Source organism: Sinohyriopsis cumingii, chromosome 6, assembly GCF_028554795.1.
Source record: "Sinohyriopsis cumingii isolate HCF-2022 chromosome 6, ASM2855479v2, whole genome shotgun sequence".
Taxonomy (NCBI): Eukaryota; Metazoa; Mollusca; class Bivalvia; order Unionida; family Unionidae; genus Sinohyriopsis; species Sinohyriopsis cumingii.
In genome coordinates, this window is record NC_142966.1 from 28,128,112 (window position 1) to 28,150,420 (window position 22,309).

The 22,309-nt window shown below is 35.2% G+C and overlaps 1 protein-coding gene across 2 annotated transcripts in view; it reads right to left on the bottom strand.

Annotated features, from left to right (window-relative positions):
- The window catches only part of LOC149796554 (transmembrane protein 144-like), a 52,795-nt gene extending 33,140 nt beyond the window's left edge, over positions 1-19,655 (bottom strand). The window contains exons 1-7 of one of the 2 annotated variants that reach the window (XM_089961253.1): positions 19,557-19,655; positions 14,915-15,030; positions 11,875-12,076; positions 8,668-8,790; positions 4,693-4,792; positions 3,160-3,240; positions 1,343-1,439 (exon numbers count right to left, since the gene is read on the bottom strand). In XM_089961253.1, the coding sequence (XP_089817379.1) occupies positions 1,343-1,439; positions 3,160-3,240; positions 4,693-4,792; positions 8,668-8,790; positions 11,875-12,061 (588 nt within the window). In that variant the 5' untranslated portion in view covers positions 12,062-12,076; positions 14,915-15,030; positions 19,557-19,655. The remainder of the gene's footprint in view (positions 1-1,342; positions 1,440-3,159; positions 3,241-4,692; positions 4,793-8,667; positions 8,791-11,874; positions 12,077-14,914; positions 15,031-19,556) is intronic. The other variant, XM_089961252.1, reaches the window with a different exon arrangement.
- Between the last annotated feature and the right edge of the window lie 2,654 nt (positions 19,656-22,309).

Sequence of the window (22,309 nt, forward strand, 5' to 3'; positions counted from 1 at the left end):
TTGAGATGTTTTATATATTTTCTTACAGCAGCATCAGAAATGGTTTATTGTTAATATCACATGAATTCTTGAACTATGCTGTCATTGACATGTATTTTGCAAATTCAAACTTTTCAATAAGCAGTGGACTCTGACCACACACCCCAACCTAACTGTCAAAATATAAAAAATGGAGTGGCAAGGGTCAGAGGAAACTCGCACTACCAGTAGATATGGGTGGCTACGTAGGAGGACTAAGGGAATGTAATTTGTAAGAGTTTCTTCCCTTTGTTTATAGTGCTATATATATTTTTCATGGGGACTGGATTCAGAGGGTAGTAGATTTTATTCTTAATGTTAATGTGAACTGGTAATGTAATCAACAGAGGATTCACCTAACCAAAGCCTGTCAAAGATGAACATTGTAAAAGAAGTCCAATTATCACCTTGTCCATGAAAAGACAAAGATCAATCAATTAGTGGAAACAATCATGAACACAGTCAGTTCCAAAGCTCATATTGTTTGCTGCAAATATGTGATGTTACGAAATCTTCTCACCCTTTTACTGTAAACACTGAGTACTGCATTAGGCATTTAAAAGTGGATTAATAATATATAATGACCTGGGCGAATAAGGTCTTGGTCTTTTTCTCATAAGAAGTTACTTGCATTTTCTGGTTGATCAATTATATAGTCATTGTAAGGGTTCATATATTTTGTCACTTTACAATGTTACAAATGTTAAAACATGTACACAATGCCTAAAGTGCCGGAATCACAGTCTCAACTGTTCAACTTATGGCTTCCGGTAATATGTTTGTGTATCAACTTTATTTATCTATTATTTATGATGAGGCTGACTTAAGATTATTTTCGCACGTGCTGTGAAAACTAACTTTACAATTTATGGACAGGACACAAAACTGATACTTTAGTTAACTTGGGAATTCATATGTGAAAAATTCAAATAATACTGTAAAATTTAGAATCAAAGTATCATTTTTTGTATTTAGTTTTTACAATTATTTAGATGAATGCATGTAATATTTTAGCAAAAACTATGAATAAAGAATAAATATAAGTACAGTAATTATGGGAATTTTTCCATCTGAAAACCAGTTGCATGTCCAATTTAAAAACTACTTCCTGTAGAGATTTATTATGAGACCATCTCTCTCATATGACAATTTATTCATGTTTCAAGGGGTGTCACAAGTTTCAGTATATTTGAAATAACAAACATCAATAGCTTAACAATACATTGTTTCATTATAACAAACAATATTATATGTTGATGAAATAATGTATAATTACCAAGATATAAAATCAATGAAAAAAGAAAGAATGGACAGAAAAACTTACCCGAATAAGTGGGGAAGTCTCTGGGTTGCTGACAATAATGGAACTGTCTGTAATGTTACTGCTGGTCTCATTTTTCACAAAAGAGAATATAAAAGCACTGTAAATAGAGATCAGTAAGATATAGATTTACGTCAGACTTAGAACAGTGATAGTTAAGTCTCTTAAGATATATTTATACACACATAATTGGTTCAGCAGAACATGCATTGTGCTAAAATGAAACCCAAATTAATGGAACTTCACAAATTCTGACAGAGATTCAACATTTGCATCGTGCTAAACTGAAACCCCAATTTAATGGAACTTCACAAATTCTGCAAGAGATTCAACATTTGTATTCAATTAAGGAACACATTCTGCACTGAACTGAAATGGATAAGGAAATCTAGAAATAAGAGGAACAAAATTAGCCCAAGTACCAAATCTTTTTCATAATACCTTTTTCCTTGAATCATTATCCACCAACTTGCAATAATTTTGATCATAACAGTTATTTCAGAAAATATTCAGCAGGAGATGCATGTTTTCTAAAGAATGTTTAACGACATTAAAATGACACCTCTGTCACATCCAGCTGTGTAGGTGAAAAAATTATTCTTCAATCCCAAAATAGTTAATAATATCTAACACAAAGAAAACTTTTTCCTCAGATGAGGTTTGTTATCTTTTCCCAAACAGATGCAGCCATGGGGCAACCTGACCTTCATACAATTTGTCTGATAGAACAGATGCAGCCATGGGGCAACTGACCTTCACACAATTTGTCTGATAGAACAGATGCAGCCATGGTGCAACTGACCTTCATACAATTTGTCTGATAGAACAGATGCAGCCATGGGGAAACCTGACCTTCATACAATTTGTCTGATAGAAAAGATGCAACAAAGGGGCAACCTGACCCACACATTATGTGATCTGTCTGATGTAACAATTTGCCAACCTGGCTTAAAGACCAAATTTACTTGTCAGACAGAACTGACTGACCGGCCAAAACAGTTGTTTACAATGCAGAAAGATAGTTATCCCACAATGGCTAATTTTCAGGTCGATCCATAAAGCTGTAGAGACCAACACTTGAGCTGGACATCTCTGCTGAAACTGATTAAGAAACAAGCTGTTCTTCAAAGTGTAGGAAAAAGGTCTGAAAAGCCAAAATTAGCTATTTTCAAATATATGTATGCAGCAATATCTGGTGATACCTTCCAACTAATAAATGATGCTTAGAAAGCAATGAAAGCTTTACATAATAATACCACTGAATTTTCTCTGCCAAACACATGATCAAGTTAACATTAGGAGCTTAACTTCTGCTACCACATGAATTTAGTTTTTCTGGAAAGATGAAAAATATTTTTCTTGTCCATATACAATACTGATGTTAAACAATGTACCTTTTAAAAGTAATTATCCTAAAAGACCATCCTCACTGCTGTATCACTCAAGCTTAAACTGAAGGAAATCTGATACATGGGCATCCACCAGCACTGACACAGGATGGTAGTTATATGGTTTCTCATCTTTCTGGGATGACTGGGTTCATGAGTAGCAGATGTAAATACCCTAATGTTAAAGTGATCAGGTAAGTATTCTCAATGAAACATAAACAAGCAAAATGAAATTCTTTTACACATCACTATATCATCCAACCAGAAAAAGCAGAAATAACTGCTGTTACTTTGAAAGTTTTTCCCACAAAATCGACTAGTAAACTTTGATGAAAAATGTCTGCATTGATGTAGTCAAATGCACACAAGCACCAATGTCTTTTCACTTGTCCATAGTTCAGCTCCCTGCCTGTTTATTAATGAACATCTCACCTGCTGACAGCTAGTGCCACACCAAAATAATTCATAATGGAATTATCTGGTAATTCTGGGTTTACACCAAACAGCCCAAATCTGGAAATATAAAGAAGACAAATAATGAAAATAATTTTATTAGAAACATGAAAAACTTTGCTCATTCATCAGTGTTTGAGATTACTGCTTTGCTCTTTAGGAATTACATTTAAAAGTTGTAATGGAAATGAACTAAAGCAGATGTTTCATAGACTGCCACATACCAGCTGCTTTGCTACATTACACGTTAAATTTTTTGATACGATGTTTCAGACTTATGTGGGAGATGCCAGATTTAAAAAAATTGCTTGGTACCTATAAATAGCACGAAAATGACAAGACATAAACTGTCTTCTTTAGCTGGTAATAAGAATGGCAAAAAATATACTTACAGTTTTACATCCTGAATTTTCTTTCTTAGCTCTTCAAATCCAAATTCCATGAGCCATGTCATGGGTTCTCAAGCTTAATTACACATTTTGAAATTGTACTGTAATTTTGACTATATTGCAAGTGCAATTACATCCACCTTAATGCACTCAAAATGAAATAAACATTAAATTCCATAACGTCTTTTTGATAATAGCAATTGAAAGACTTCATACTTTTCCCACATTATGATTTCAAATATTCAATGACATAACAGAAACACACTTGCAGATGTCAACATGCTATTCCCTCGCTATATCAATCTGATGTATTTCATGTAGAATTTGCACAGATAAATGCAGACCGTAATCAAAAAATTTCGTAGAATCTACAAAATATATTCATTCCATATCAAATGGAAAAGTTGTTGCAATGCAAATTCGTTCACAATATGAATCTAAATTTCAATTTTAAGTAGACCAAAATGATATTTTCTTTCAAACATTTTGTGTAGTGCACAACTAAGTTCAAATTTATCTGGGCGATGTTATGTACACATTAAGAATGTTGTTGTGTAATGACGATTTTGCACTTGTGTATTTAGTTTGGAATAGGGCTTACATTCAGTTACGTTTTTTCTTGTAGTGTATTTTGTTTATGTAATTAAGCCATAGATAGAATTTAAAAAATGAGCATATAATAAAAAAGTTATTGCATTTGTATGGGAAAATATGAACTCATTTTGTTGGATGGATATGCTGCGCTCCCAAGGTCATGCAGTATTTCATCGAAAAGCTCAAACATATTTTCCCATACAAATGCAGTAACCTATAAAGAGTATTCCAACAAATGCAAATGCAAATTTTCTTCTTCCCTTTATATTTGGCAAAATTTTCAATTAGCACTATAAAGCCAGGAGTGTGTTGATATGCCAAAAAAACCTACAGATGCACACATATTACAGATCAAACTTCAAAAATCAGTCCAAGACTTAATTAACATCATGTCACAAATGATACCATGTAAAATTATTTCATTTTCAGAGTTTGATAAATACTATCATGACAGTTTATCAAACACAGTCTATATTTTAAAAACATCAACTTGCTTGTCAAGTCCTTGTCATTACCAAGGATTCCTTACCTTCCTGTTGCCCAACCACTCAGCAGATTAGTTGCTGCCCATATAGACACCCCAATGCTCAGTCCAATAGTTTTGATGATTGGAACTACACACACATTGCCTACAATATTCAAAGATTTAATTTCTGCAATGTAGATTTATAAACATGAGAAACAGTTGTACATGTTAACATTAACTGGGGAGACACTTTCTAGATTGTATTCACATGAGTTCCACTGAATGCAGTCTCTCACATGGACTGTACTATGATATAACCCACTGTATCCAACACACATACCCCACTGTATCCAACATACATACCCCAATGTATGCAACATACATACCCCACTGTGTCCAACACACATACCCCACTGTATCCAACATATATACCCCACTGTATCCAACATACATAACCTATAACGCTGAATCTTAATTAATATTAACAAGGATGCTACTGCCAATCATGCCTATTGCCCAAACAATTTATTCACACTGCACAACAATTTTGCTTCAACCATACTTAAACCTTGCTTAAGCAGACTGGACAAAAATCTCCCATTCCTATTCACTGTAAGTATGGAATTATTTAAAAGCATAATACACAGCTTTCTCTATATAAATGAAGTCGTATTATACTATTCTTCCAAGAATGTTTCATGATAGATCATTATAACAACTGCATATTTCAGTATTTTAAATCATATAATAATTGGTCCTTATTAATAGCTGAATAGATGAAGTTGAAATTTAATCACACAAAATTTAAACACTTTAATGAGATATCAGACAAAACCCATATTACAAGAGCAGCACTATGCAGAGGAGCACTGTTGTAAGAGATCAATTTAAAAGGGGTCCCTGAATATAACTATGTTACTAGAGGGCAGCACTATACTGAGTAACTATTATAAGAGATCAATTTAATGTGATCCCTGACAATACCTATGCTACTAGAGGGCAGCACTATGTTGAGTAACTCTATTGTGAGAGATCAATTTAATGGGATTCCTGATACAGTAAAACCTGTCTTGAGAGACCACTGCTATGAGAGACCGCCTGTCTTGAGAGACCAGGTTCTCCATGTACAGATTTAGAGATTATACAGTGTTCAAACCTGTTATGAGAGACCACCTGTCATGAGAGACCATTATGTTTTGGCAGAAGGGGTGGTCTCTCAAGACAGGTTCCACTGTAATACCTATGTTACTAGAGGGCAGCACTATATTGAGTAACTCTATTGTGCGAGATCAATTTAATGGGATCCCTGACAATACCTATGTTACTAGAGGGCAGCACTATATTGAGTAACTCTATTGTGCAAGATCAATTTAATGGGATCCCTGACGATGTCTATGTTAGTAGAGGGCATCACTATGTTGAGTGACTCTATTGTGAGAGATCAAATAATGGGATCCTGACAATGCGTATGTTACCAAGGAGTATCAGTATAATAAGTTTTACAATGAGTGACTAATTTACTGAGATCCCTGACCATACTGCTATTGTTAAAGGTACAACACCATATTGAGGAACTTTACAGTGAAAGAACTATTTTAAAGGGATCCCCAACATGGCAGAATTACAGTGAGAGATTACTTTAATGGGAACCCTGAACATACCCATGTTACTAGTGGACAGAACTGTATTGTGGGATTTATAGTAATGGAACACATTCTACACTTTTTGTTGATTCACTATAATTACTATCAATGTACACCTCACGCTTCTGATGGCTCTGAAGTGACGTATTATTTTTGTGTGGATGAAACTGGAGAGCTATAACAATATATACCTCATATTTCTGATAATAAGAAATCAGATGTTGCCATGAGGGATTCTTTAACGAGAATGAAACTGGAATTTTTGAAGGAAACCACAATGACCTAGGACAAGCATGGAACAAATTTAAATTCAGTCTATAACTTTTGACTTTTGTTTAAATATCTAGATTGTACATAAGACACCATCATGGAAACAATTAACTATATTAATTTAATATGCATCATGCACATTCAACTGCAAAGAGTGCTGAAAAGTAACGTTACTCTGAGCTTAAAGTAGCTTCTTTATATTGTTAAAATGGTGATATCTAAAGATGTTATACTGTGAAATACCAAGGTTACAGCTATAGTTCTATTGTTTTCCTTTTAAACTGACCATTTCATATAGCCTGTTCTTATTTATATATAACAAACATGCATCGATTTAAAGGTATTCATACTGAGGACCGCTGATTATGATAAAAATGCTAATCCATATTAGTACTCTCTACTGAAGTGTCTTGGAGTACCACCCAACAAAATCCCAGAAGGTATGATAGGAATGAAGTCTTTATAAATCTTTTGACCATATATTTTTAGGACTTTACAAGTGTTAACTTTATCTTTTATTTTACATGCATACTACAGAATTTAAAATCTTTGCTGTCATATTTTGTCTTGTACTTCATGTTTACATTTATTTGGAAGGGTTTATCTTCCTAACTTTTTCTGCAATTCTTCATTTGTCTTACTGTTCCTTCATTGGCACAATATAGCCACTATTGTACTGAGGTGCCATAACACAAACACACTCACACATATATATATATATACATACAGACATATGCAGACACATAAATAACATATATACTACTTTGAATTGAAAATTTATTTGGGACATGGAGGAATATCTCAAATCCTTATTGTGTTGCCAATCTATATTTTTGTAAGAATTATCATCACACCAAATCTGAGGACAATGTATCACAGTAGCAATTATACAATGACATCAATGTGCAGAAGCTAATCATCTGCAATAAAATGTGCATGCAGATATGAGTCTGCATTGTTCACAAAGAATCACACACAGAATGAACCACAAGGACTCTGATCTGTGGTTACAATATGTGCCAGTTGATCAGGGTCTACCATATACACTCAGAATCACAAAGAATGAACCATAATGACTCTGATCTGCAGTTACAATATGTGCCAGTGGATCAGGGTCTACCATGCAAAATTTGAATCATTCACAGAATGAATCACAATGAATCTGATCTGCACTTACAAAGTGTGCCAGTGGATCAGGGTCTACCCTGCACACTTCACACAGAATGAATCATAATGACTCAGATTTGCAGTTACAAAATGTGCCAATGAATCAGGCTCTACACTGCTCAATTAGAATCATACACAGAATAAATGACTGATCTGCTGTAAAAAAGAAAGTGAAAGCTGATCAGGGTAATTCTTTTCACTCATAATCATAAAATGAATGAAATCAAAATGACTCTGACCTGAAAGTATATTATGACACTGTTTTCAGTTGGATCAAAACTCAATATACAAAAGAAAAACAATATAAGATAACTTAATTTTTTATCTGCTAACGATGTCAGTCATGACAACATAAAATTTTAATGGGAATGGTTCCTTGTTGGATTAATAACTAAATACCATACATGAGAAAAATAAACTTATGAGGACTATAACCAGTAACTGGAGATGACAATTCCCAAGAACATCATACCCAGAAAACTAAACACTACCATTAGGCAAATTAAATTTAAGTAACCTAATTTTGCATAAAGAAATAAACAAAAATTTGAGTCCAAGATAATTGTCATTGCATCACCCTTGTCATGTGAGTAGCTAAAAAAGTGGAATCATCAGAGGCAGTGTAAGTGAGGCCTAGGGCTGACCATGACCACGCGGGTCCAGAGTATCGGTATCTCGACTGGTATGCTACTGCAAACACTGATTATGTTAGACTAGATCAACTTTCGTGATTTGGCGTTATGAAGTTGACTAAGTTGCCACCCCCAAACGCCATTGATGGGAATCATATAATGGTTTTCATTACAGTGACAACTGTCTTAGTAAACACCTCCAGGAAATTTTGTTCTTCATATTCTTTATTCTAGTTTCATACTCATCCTCTATATAGGTACATCTGTCCACAATGGAAACATTCATTGTATTTCTCTCTCCATATTAATGATACAAGTAACATTACCTGTTTCCCAGATTACACCGCCCACCATAATGATGGGGTAAAACGTGGGTGAGCCTCTAATTAGATGAACTACAAGTCCTGATATCCAGATAGCACTGCAAAGAACCCACTGGAAAAACATACCTGTGGACAGATAAGAATAATGTTACTGAAAGATTTTGTCTATTCAAGCAAAGATTAAGGTTTCACTCCAGTTTCATATTTTGCATAAGATGCACTTTTAAAGAAAAGAGAGTCACAGGAATCATACCTAATTTCATGAAGAATTACAGAGTATGTTTGCATGAATCAGTTTCATTTAGGCATTCCATATGTACCCGATGCTACAGCTGTATCTAGCTCCTCACTAGAACTACCACAGGGTTTAAATGTGAATCTATGCACCCAGTGAAAAATTAATGGCCAGTTTTAGAAAGCAAACAGGTGTACCAAATCTTTTAGGCGATCATGAAAATACGAGAATATAGCAGATTTTCTTCAATTTTCATATCGAGAAAGGTAAATTAAGGTACAGTACGTAGATTTCCATATCAGTATATGTATGGCATAAAATACAGAATTTTGGATATTTTGTGAATCAACTCTGACTTTAAAGTAAAAAATCACCAGCTACACTAATAGAGAATTTCAGTTTGCATTTTACGAGCTGAAAAAGTCTGGTTTTGGGCAGTTTGTACTGCCAAGACTGAACCTGAAGCAGATGAAAGAAGTGCCTGCAAGTGAAACTTTGTAAAACTCTGGATCGTAACCAAACTTTGCAAACACACACACACATGCACACACATATTCAGGATTTGAATTCTTGGTTGTGACCTTCTCAGCCTAATGAACCATTATACCAAAAGTAATTACTGCCCCCAAGTTAATGTAAATGGAGTTCAGGTTACAAGGTAGAAGACCTTCGTCCCCTGGATCGAAACCTTTATTTACTCATCCTCTTAAAATAACATTCCAAGTATAATCACTTTGCCTCAATCACTGTAGATCGATTTAGGTCAAAAAGAGAATGACAAATCTGTCTCAATCACTATATATTGATTCAGGTCACAAAATGTAAGATCATTCTGTCTCAATAACAGCAGACTGAATCAGGTCACAAAGAGAACAATGACTCTGTCTCAATCACTTTAGACTGATTCAGGTCACAAACAGAATGACCACTCAGCTTCAATCACAAAAGATTGATTCAGGTCACAGACAGTGATCACTCTATCTCAATCACTACTGATTTACTCAGGTCACAAAGAGTATGATCATTCCACCTCAATCAATATAGATTGATTCAGGACACAAAGAGAACAAAGACTCTGTCACAATCACTACAGACTGATACAGAACACAGACAGAATGGTCACTCTGTCTCAATCACATCAGACTGATTCAGATAACAAAGTGTAAGATCACTCTTTCTCAATCACTACAGCCTGATACTGGTATGTGTGTGTGTGATTGGATTTTTAATGTAGCTTTAACAATTTTTCAGTCATATCGCTACCATATCTACAGTGTGGCAATTTATAGTCATGTCTAACACTGGGGCATGATGCTGTAGACAAGTAGAATGATGTCCCAACCAGTCAAATTATCCTGACACAAGGCTGACCAGTCCTAACACTAACCTCTTAATGTTGAGTGCCAAGCGACGCAGCTGCTATTGCTATGTTTATAAGTCTTTTGTATGACTCAGCTAGGGTTCGAAGCTGTGAATCTGCGATCTCCCCATATCTGAGACGGACGCTCAAACCACTAAGCCACAGAGTGATGGATGCAAAAGACTTATCCTGATACATCTGCGAAATTATGGATATGTCTTCTTAATGTCCATAAAAATAGGGATAGATTGGTATTTACATAGTACATGTAGATATGAAAATACTGCATCAGTTCTTTTTAAAAAATGATTCATTCTAATATGAACAAACTTTATCAAGGGATTAAAAAGTAAAAGCAAGAAAGGAAACCAGAACCAAGTTAATGAACCTACCTTGTTACCTCGTTGTGGCCAAATGGCCCACTTTTTCCATTTCTAGAATAAACACTGCCAGTTTGAACTTGGTGTTGGTTGCCTGTCAGGGAATTTTAAGCATGGTAAGATCTCATTCGGGGGAAGGGTGATATCTGAAGATGGCATAGTGCAGCACCCTCCCACAACAGGCTAGTGACAACATTTCTGTGGTACACTTATCACATTTTATCAAAACCTAATGAGGTTTGGTGAATGATCATGTGATGCATTACTTTCGCACATAAAAAATCTTAGGTTAAATTCCTGTAATGACATACACAAAAATAGTGGCATGACTCAAACTTAACACTCAGTCACAAAATGCAAGTTTCTTTACACGATGCAAGTTGTCATTAAAAGTACTTGTACTTTTATGCAAGAGTTTAATATTTTTTTATTGCACATGACCAAGGTTCATCCTTTTCTGTTCATGACTGAGCTTTTTGCTTTTGAAGACTGAATTGCCATAATGAGTTTTGTTCAATTCTCATCTCATGAAATAATTTTATTGGTTTAACTGAGCACGCTTGCAGTATCAAAAGAAATTATCAGCACATTGATTTGACATATTGCTATGTTAAGTAGCTGAACATGCTCTGTAATCAATACTTAATGGATGCTTGATACATAAAGCATTGATTGATAAGCACCAGTCTGACTTTAATCATAAATCAGAACTGATGAATGCAACACAAATCTAGACACAATGCATGCTAAAATAATCCATAGTTTTGCTAAAGTAACAGTTTTTTTTATATCAGATCATGAAGTCCTGAAATGATTAGTTTAAGGCAAGAAAATGTAGCATATATATGTAAAACTATGATGTTAAAATGTGAACTACTTTTTTGCATTTTGAAGTTTAATCTTCTACCAATTCATGACTGTAAACATTATATTGATTAAAACTTTGAACACAATATAGACAATAATGAACTCAAGGTGTCAATACAGGCAACAAAAGAAAACTTAAAACAGAAATAATAATGTGGGAAAATAAGGATGGCATACAAAGGAATTTGTTAGTATTCACAAGATCCTAAAGGGTTCCATTTGATTTATAAGATAATCACAAATCTGCTATTTCTTAAAGTGAATGTATGTAAATTTTGTCACCTAGCTAATCTAACTTCTTCCCACAATGTCAGACCCAGGCACTATCTCAAAGTACATGTAAGTCAAAAACTTTTCTTTGTACTTACCATCTCCAGTCTCAAACTTCTTGACTGGGGCAAAGTTGCTGCCATAGAAGAGGACGGCAACACCAGCAGCTATGTAGCCCACGTAGACTGGAGTGGTATCACTGCATGGACTGGCAGTTGTGATTACTTCTGATGATGTCTGCAGTGTGGACATGTTACTTGTATTGATGCTCAGGTATAGATCCATCTTGGACTAAACCACCTAAATATATTCAAAGTTTCCAAATTAGAACCAATCACACAAATCTATGAAATTTCCAGTTTTTCTCAAGGTTTGTCACAAATTTATCTGTTGTATCCTGATCCTACAGGTGGAGCAAGGCCCTTGCTCAGCCAGATAATATCCAAGTGTTAATGGTTCAACTAGGCCTAGCTTCACTGTGTAATATCCAGGTCAAGCCCAAGCTTAGCCAAGCAATATCAAGGTGTTACTTGTATAAACAGGTTCAAAATACATTGCATAATATCCAGGTCTTACATATGGAATCAGACCCAAACTACCCTGTTATGTGTGGTTTTACTTCACTACGTCATATAATAACCAGGTGTTAATGGTAGAGTCAGACCCAAGCTTCACGACAAAATCCAGGTGTTACAGGTGCAGCCAGGCCAAGGTCAAACTGAGTAATATCCAGGTGTTACATGTGGAATCAGGCCCAAGCTACACTATGTATTATCCAGGTGAAAGTGGGGAAGGCAGGTCCAACCTACACTGAGTAATATCCAGGTGTACCTCAGGTGTTAGCAAGCCCTATCTACATTGTGTAATATCCTGATGTTAATGGTGGTAGCTGGCCCAAGGTACACTATGACATAATGCCAACCATCTGAGAGTCATAATAATAATTATTTCTCATATAAGTGGCAGAAAAGTCTGACATACATACGTATGTATGTACATACATACATATGTGCGTACATACATACATACATACATACACAACATGTCATATTTACATAAAACCTTTTTTTGCTACTAGCTTTTATCTGCAGCTGGTTAAAATTCTTGTCTCACATGGGCAAAATCCATGTGGATTAGTACCAGAATATAAATACAAAATACATTCACAAATTTTTTATATACAACATCCACTTTAACTAGTCTACAAGTCTAACTTTCGCTGTAGCATCGTCAAGTCCACAAATTCAGCAATCAGCAGGATGTGCTCAATCGGAGTGCTTTATTACATCAATATTATATTCTTCTTTTTAAATTTTAAAGTGCTGTTGATTTCTCCTGTTTCTGATCTAACATGTTTAAAAGTTTAAAAAGATCACTCTAATATTTTTCAATTATAAAACATCTATGAGCCACATTGATAATGCATGTTTCACTTAACAGCTTGCACCATATTTTAAGTACAGACTGGTCCACTACCTAGACATATTACCAATTACATTATGAATTTTTAAGAAGTTTTCAAATTGAAGTAACCCATTTGTTATCTTGGAAATGTGTTATATACAGCTGCTATAAACAGAAAATAAGGAAAGTACATGTCAGTTTAAGAGAGACAAATGTCCCCATGCTCTTATTCTATTTTTATGCATCAATTACCTCTTTTAGAATATTCTCAATTTTTTATAATGTGTGGGATGAAAGAGAGGATAATAAAAATAACAAACACAACCTCTTGTTGCTTTATTTTTCTTTTCATGTACCAAAATATCTTAATCAATACACAGATAATATAAGATGTAATTAGGTGATAAAAAGTGTCATGATTATGCCAAAATTGTTGTTGTTGTTGTTGTTGTTTTAGGGTTTAACACCATTTTTCAGCACACGATAGGCTATACATGGCGGCCAGTATTAATGGTGGAGGAAGAACCCGGCAAAACCCCGGAAAGAACCACCGACCCACAAGAAGCTACTGGCAAGCTTTCTCACATACCAACACTGGCTGAATCCTAGACTCGAACCGATGCAGACAGAGGTGAGATGGCAGTGATCCGTAACGGAGAGCGCTTTAGACCACTCGGCCACTCGGGGCCCCCCAAAATTGTAATGGTTGGCATTTAAGCTATGTGTATTTTTCCCCCACTACAATGTGTAATATCTACGTGTTACTGTGTTACTAGTCAAGCCAGGCCAAAGTTAATGTGTGTAATATCTAGGACTTGAAAGTAAATCCAGGCTCTACTACACTGTGTAATATGCAGGTGTCACTAATGGAGCTTGGGCAAAGTTACACTGTGTATTATCCCGGTGTTACTGCTGGAACCAGGCCAATGCTACACCATGATCTGGTCTTAAATTCTAATAATGACCCTATGGGTTACCACCTGCTAAGTCCTTTAGGAATAAAAGTGAATATACAAGATAAAATCCATAACTGGCCAGGTAGACTCCAATTATGTGGAGCTGCATGTAGTGTATATATGTACTGGTGAGAGTATTATATCTGGAGTCCAAGCATGTCACTTAACTACACTCAACTGCACTACAACTCAGACTTTTCACTTTCATCATTATTTATAAAGACAAAATAAGAGGTAACAAATTGCATCAGTATGATTTCTTGCTTCACAAATAAATAAATAAATACATGTTGTGCATTGTACAAATCATGTCCACTAAGGTAATATGTCAAGAGCCTGGAAATCCCTGCGACACAGCTAAAATATCTGAAAATGCCACGGAAAGGTAGGTAAACTCCCATTTAATTCTAGTGTAAACTCCCATTTAATTCTATTCCCAGGTGTCAATAAAGTATCCACCCTCTTATTAAGGAAAAACTATCCTGTTGAATCAAGAGGTTTGTTGGTTCTGATCCATTTCAGTTCATTGTTCTTTGATTGATATGAATTACTAGCTCATGAAAAACTCTATAAAAGTTTTAAAAAAGAAGTATGGGAAAATGCATAATTCCACATTAAGAGAAAAAAGATAAATAAGCAACCTTTAGGTTCTTTGTATCCACAAGCATCCATTAGCTTATCTTATTACTAGGGGTGAAACAAGTAATCGATCTGTCAATGTATTGATACTTTTTCCATGTTGATACATGGTGAAAAATCGATACAAAATGATACTTACTCAATACAAGTTACTTTGATCTTCAGCAGAAATGAATAATTACTAGTCATATGCCTTTTCATTCTTTAAACAGAGAACTGATCTGAGAGAGATGTAGCAGGAACATGCATTAATTTCTGTCAGAAAGAAAGAAAAAAACTTGTCTTCTACAAATTAAGGAACACACGACTGCTAACTCATGTGGATTGAAATAAAATATATCAGTGTAAAGATGACATTCCAGATTTGTTCCCTTTATATGATTTAAGTACTTTACTGATTATTTTATAACATTATTACATATTTAAGTACTGTACTGATTATGTTATAACATTATTACATTAAGTTTCTCTGTTGCTTTGCATCTTGTCTAGTTGCATCGAATTTAAATACTTTATGTCCAGTGGGTCATGCAGAGAAATATGTCCTGTCTATTTCTGATGGCTTGTTTGATTTATTCAAGTCTACGGCTGAACAATAACCACCAAATAGAACTGTGGAGTATTCACTGCATGACACAATGGAAGTATTGGTATCCAAACTAGGTAAATTTAAATACAAAGCAACAGAGAAACTTTGTGCAAAAGCAATTATAAAATGATCTGTAAATACAAGTAGTATGTGGGGAGCAAGTTTGTAATGTTTCCTTTTATGCTGGTAAATATAATCAGTGACTTAACATGCTGGTAAATATAATCAGTGACTTAACATGCTGGTAAATATAATCAGTAACTTAACATGCCAATGGGATAAAAACCAAACAAAAGCATGAATCAGCAAGAGGACACTGCAAACAGCATGAGTATTAGTCACCTTGTTAATTTATATAAGGGGGTGGGTGGTGTCATCAATTTTTCTTTCACTGGCAGAAAACAACTGTTTGGCCAGGGCAGTTATCTGCATCTTCAGGAAGTACGATGTGAAGAATCGGGTTGTTAGCCATCTCCACTCAACTCCTAAATAAGTTTTCATTTACACACTGAAATTACACCGTTTCTTCTTTCTTTAATAAACCACCAAAGTAACTTCCAAATTTAAGTGAAGACATGATACTGGTGATGTTTTAAACAAATTTACACAATGCAACACAAAGGTGTGGTGACCAAGAGAAAACTGAGCCGCCTCATACGGCCTACAATGTTGAATGAAAATCTTAGACACCTAAAAGGTTGTCTGTTTGGAAGTAGTTTTATACTCAATGAAATTAAGAAATATATATCTTTCTGTAGTTAAAAAGTTGTGACAACTTAGCTATCTCAGAGAAACCAAAAAAAACCCCCCAAAATATCAGCTACCATGAAAGAGATAACTCAATCCTGATACTTCCAGTGAATAATTATAGAGCAATTATAGTTATGAATAGGATAGACAATGTGAAGTTAAAAAAAGATCCCACTAGTAAATAAAAAAAGTAAGTTAATTGATACTCTAAAGACACGAAAGAAAGATAAGAAGATCAATAAAGATCTGTCCAACCAGATTTTCCCACTAATAAGGAGTTTTATGGACTCCCCAAGGTAGATAAGATAAACAACCCCTTTTGCACCCTATCATTTCACGGGTGAGATCCTTTACCTATCCAGAATCAAAATAACTAGCGGAAGTGTTTGGTCTTTTAGTTGGCCATGGTATAGCCCATGTAAAAAACTGGAATTTGTCCAGAAAATCAAAGATTTGGAAGTCACTCGTGGGAAAATATTAGTATCCTATGATGTGAGCACACATTTTACCAACGTACCTGTTGACAACGGCCTTGTTAGTCATCCCAAATAGACTCTTGAAAGATACAGAGTGGAACAAACACACTACTTTGGTGTTAGAACAAATACTCTGTTGAAATGGGTCCTGAGTATTACTTATTTTGTCTATCAGGGAGAATTTTATCGACAGAAATTTGGGGCAGCAATGGGCTCACCAGTGTCTCCCATTGTAGCAAATTCATATATGAAAGATTTTGAACACAATGCCATTTCCACTGCAGCCTATCATTCTAATGTTTGGTGTGGATTTTTAGGAATACAATATTGATGAGTTTACATTTACCTCATTTCCACTGATACAAATATCTAGTTCACTTATGAAGTTGAAGAAAAATGGAAGTAATCCTTTTCAGATACTTGTGTTCACATTTTAGATGATGGAGGAACAAAAGCTCCCATTTACCGCAAATTCATACAAACCAGTATCTGAACTTCAACTCCAATCACCATCAAGAACACAAAAAATCCTTGGTGAGATCTTTGCTGCATTGGGTGAACAACATTGTCAGCATTGAGAAAGACCAGGTGTTGCAGAGTGATCATATTAAGAAAGCTTTGAGGGTCAACAGTTACAAAAGACTGGAAGTTTGTGTTTACTGGAAAAGAATGGAGAAGGGAGGAACATCTGAAGGAGAAACAATATAAAGATGTAACTATCCCTTTACCATACACTAGTGGTGTCTCAGAAAGATCACCAAAAAAATCTTGTAAAAGTATGGAGCTAATGTAGACCTCAAACCATAAAACACTATCCACGCCATCTTGGTACACCTCGAAGACCCAACTCCTTTGAGTAGGAAGTGCTCAGTCATCTATAAACTACAGTGTGATAACTGCAAAAATGTCTACATTAGGGAAGCTGCTGGTAGCTTTGAAACAAGAGTTCAAGAACACTTGTACACCAACAGAAAATCCTTGACAGCAGTTGGTGAACACTTCAGAGAATCAGGACATACTATTTCTTGGAAAAACATCAGAGTACTTGGTAGAGAGAACAATACCCTGAGATGGAAAATAAGAGAAGCTATTGACATCATGGAGGGGGAGCCAGTGTTGAACTGTGGTTTCGGATTGGAACTGCTGTAGCGTTTATACCTTGTAAAGAATGTGAATGGCATATGAACAGATGGTAAGTCTTTGTCTGTCTGTAATCTGCTTACTAGAAATGCAACCAATAGGGCAACACATTTAAAATAGCACCACTCCACCACTAACATACCTCCTCTAGATGAAAACACCATCAAATCTGGTAAGTCTATTGATAATGCATCATTTCATATGCTGTGTATCATAATCGATGTGTACTGTTTCACCCGTACTGATTACATCTCTATTCCATGCTCTATTCCAGGGGTTTCAAACTCAAACCACCCTGACGGCCTCATGAGGGTATTTCCAATGGCCCAAGGACCATACCACCTTTGTCATCTCTCATGACACCTCGTAACTCCAATAATTTTGCGGGCCAAAGGATACAGCTTGGCAGGCCGCATGTGGCCCATGGGCTGCATGTTTGAGGCCCCTGCTCCATACTGTATTTCTCTGTACTGCATAATTTATGGAACTCTGTCATAATTTATTACAAATCCTTTTCTGACTTTTTATTTAGCCCAAGTTAAGCACATATCCTTCTTTCCTCATTGATAGTTTATGATCACCTCTCTTAAACATGATCAATTGGACGTGAAATAAAAGAAACTTAACATTTATGGTTCTCTTTGATGCAGATTGAACTGGGTATCAGTCAAGCATTTTAATGATACAGAATCGGAAAAAGCATCTGCAATGCTTAGTTGTTGTTGTTGTGGGGTTTAACGCCATTTTTCAGCACACGATAGGCTATACATGGCGGCCAGTATTAATGGTGGAGGAAGAACCCGGGAAAACCCCGGAAAGAACCACCGACCCTCGAGAAGCTACTGGCAAGCTTTCTCACATACCCACATTGGCTGAATCCGAGACTCGAACCAGCGCAGACAGAGGTGAGATGGTAGTGATCCGTAACGGAGAGCGCTTTAGACCACTCGGCCACTCGGGGCCCCGCAATGCTTAGAATGATCTGTATGGGTTGCTCATGGATAGCTATATATTTTTTAACTCTTGGTGCATAATCATGTCTATGTGTAGTTTTCATCTGACTATAAATTGTAACGATCATCAATAGTCAAAATATTTGATAGTTAATTTTTGTACATGGGTATAACATTCTATTTTAAGGCATTAAGGGTGCATAGTGAACAGGATCTATAAATAGTTGCTGACAGGTTTTACAATTATTAATCCTAATACAAATAAAACCTGTTTGCAAGTTTGGTTTTTTCCCAGTGGACAAGTCAGTCATGTGGGTTCTTGCAAGAGTTAAGTTATTTCTCATTGGATGGGTTCATTCACATAAAAATATATTTTGAAATATGGCTCGAGAAAAAGGCCAATATGTCAGCCACCATTGCACGACTGTTTGACACATACATTGTATGCAAGGCCCAATTTATATGAAAACTTTTAAAAGATAATAATGTCTAACTTTTCAATTTTTACGTATTGTGCGTTTTATCTGACAATACCACTACCACACAATCTGATTAAAATCAGATCTCAACGTAGGCAGTGGAGATCCGATTTTAATCCGATTGCACACCCACACACCTTTTAAAGTCTATGTACTACCACTGAAGTCTGACATTTTATCAAACAAAATATGATGACATTCGTGACCGAAAGGATTAACCCTTGCTGTAATATCAATGTCCACCTGTATATAAAAAACAGAAACGGTATTTCATGTTGTACCAATTTTTCGTAGTATTATGACTGCCTTTTGAAGCTATAAGGCCACATAATTAAACAACTTTTCAAATTAATACATTTACAGGAATAATACTGAAATGACATAAAAGGCATACATTTATGGCCTTTGTTACAGATGAAATTATTTGTCAACGTAAAACCAGCAACTTTTTAATCGGTGATGACACGGGTATTCTGTCTCATCTTGTTATTCGGAATGTAAACATTACATTATGCAGCGAAACGAATTTATAATATAATAAATAAATTTTAAAAAATATATAAACCATATATAAATCAAATATATCGTTTACACCTTATTTATAAATTTTATTAAAGTTTAATATTTAGTGTAGAATTTGTTTTACTTTTATATTCATGAAGAATTCTTCCAGTTTTCTCCGTAAAGCATATAGGTGGCGCTCTTTTGACTATAGTATCGTATTTCGCATTAGAATTTTAAAAAAAAGAAATTCCCCGACTTTCCTCACTGGTTATACTGGCTATTTTAAAAGAGACCTTGTATGTATTTGGTATACTTCAAAAGAACCTTTAATTGTCTTTATTTTGGTGTAGGATTGATTGGTGTAATATGGGTTATAGAGTATACAGCTTGGCCTTACTCCAGATATGCATCTTTCAAAAATATGCTAGCTCCACTTGGTCATTTTCATTTCCTGAACTTCATAGATAAATTTTATATATAAAAAAAGAGCCAATAACTTTTTTTTTTACTTTTTGGTATTTCATTCATTGCACTTTCAGAAGTTCGTATTGCCTAGTCTGGCAAAATTCATTTCCCCTATTTTAATAGCTGCTGCGGATAGTTTACTTTGATAATACAAACCGTTTGTTTGTACCCCCTACCTTTTTAAATAATGGAAAATTTACTGTGATAAAAAGTGCAAGGAACTTAGTCAATTCATTCATTGATTTATAGTTTCCAACCTGACTCTGAGTAGAGTGGCCCTAACGCCTCATTTTATGCGCGTCTCATGCTTAACGGAAGTTTTCAGTGTAATAGACGGACATGCTCAAATCCGTTTCCAGTTTCTGGACAAATCCATTTTCAGAAAAGGGGTGTGTTACGACTACAGATGTAAATACATAAGTCGTCTGCTTCCGATATTTATAATGTCTATTCAAGCAAAGGAAAATAATGACAACTACAAATTTGCTTTTCATGTGGATTTAACAAGAGGTTTAATTTCTATGTTCATATATGCAGATGGATATAATTCCAAATTCTCAACGTTATGTAGTTTACGCAGTTATTCAGCAGTTACCGAACAGGATGAACTACTTCATTATTTAGTCTGATGGAAATAAAATAGCCTATATTGTACGCATTATGGCGCCGTGTTAGTATGGAAAGTCCGTTAAGCATGAAATGGTGCAAGGGATGCCAGAATTATGCCATTCTGGTCTCAGTCAATTTAGAAATTATAAATCAATGATTCAATTGACTTAGTTCTGTGCACTTTTTATCACCTTAAACTTCCTCATTTTTGAAATCGATTGGGGGGGGGGGTTTACAAACAAACGGGGATGTAGAGTCAGACTATAATTCAGGCTGATGTTATTAGCACAAGAGAGCAGTCATTTTAGTTAGCAGTGTGCAATTTCCAAAACTACAATATCCAAAGAAATATCATCCACATTACATTAATGTAGCATAGAGGTATCCTAAAATTCTCTCCATTGTGCATGTTTTAAATGCAAGCAATATCACCTTACATACGTCACTCTCTCAAAAGTACATTATACCTGGTTTCAATGCGATACGGTATGTTCGATTGGTCATTTCCGAACTCATTGAATCATTGTTTGTGTTCCGATCCTTCCCTCTAATCCAGCAAACGTGTCTTTTTGCGTTATTCGACTGGCTTTCACATATTCTGACTCTACTCGTTCTCAACGGAGAAGATATTTTTCCATATATTAGCCTACATGACATGGTGTGCGACATGCAATTTTTGTTTTAAAAACAAAACAAGGTTACTCTCACAGTTTCAAGTTAAGTACACGAATGATTCTTGAGTCCTTCCTACTGATGAATCTAGAGTAGACCTCTTGTACATGTCGCATTTGTATTTTCCATGCGTTGTCATTTTGATTCTCTCTTCAACACTTACAAGCACGGAACAGTCAACTTTGCCGGAATCGAATTGTTTTGTTATTCGATTGTTATTCTACATAGTCGAACTATACTAACTTATGCAAGCCACGTTACATGTTATATTTTACTAATTTAAGGAATAATTCGTCCACTGTGTACTTCACTTATGTGTTCGGTGACACTCAAAGGTTGCTCTTGAAATTTGATGTCATTTTACAATAAAATGATGATTTGCCCAAACCACGGTGAAAATTTATACAGAGTTAAATTACCTTCCAGTCACCCACTTCTACAGCTCGAGAGTTTCGCTGGATATTTCGTGGTTTTGATGCCCTGATCAGAGATGGGGAGACGGATTGACCAGTGTGATTTCTCAAATATTCTACATATTAAAAATATCTAGAATCAAATCAAAAGTTCTGTTAGAATTTTATTTAAATGTGAAAAAACTACTTAATTGCACGAGAATCACTTATTGTCTCATGTGCTGCGAAAACTTATTATTCGTTCACTTAACCTTGCCTTGGTTGCTAGAAACGCTTGTCACTTGTCAAAAGAAATGCAATCTTCCGAATAGAGAACATAAGCGTCCTGGGATACGCTGATGTAATTTCAATTTACGGGAGAACAAAGATCACACACGCATCGCAAATATGAAAATTGGAATCGATGGTAAGCGATTTATATTAAATTTTAAACTTATCCCTGTTTCGAAAATAGGAAACCATAATATATATTTCCCACCTGCTC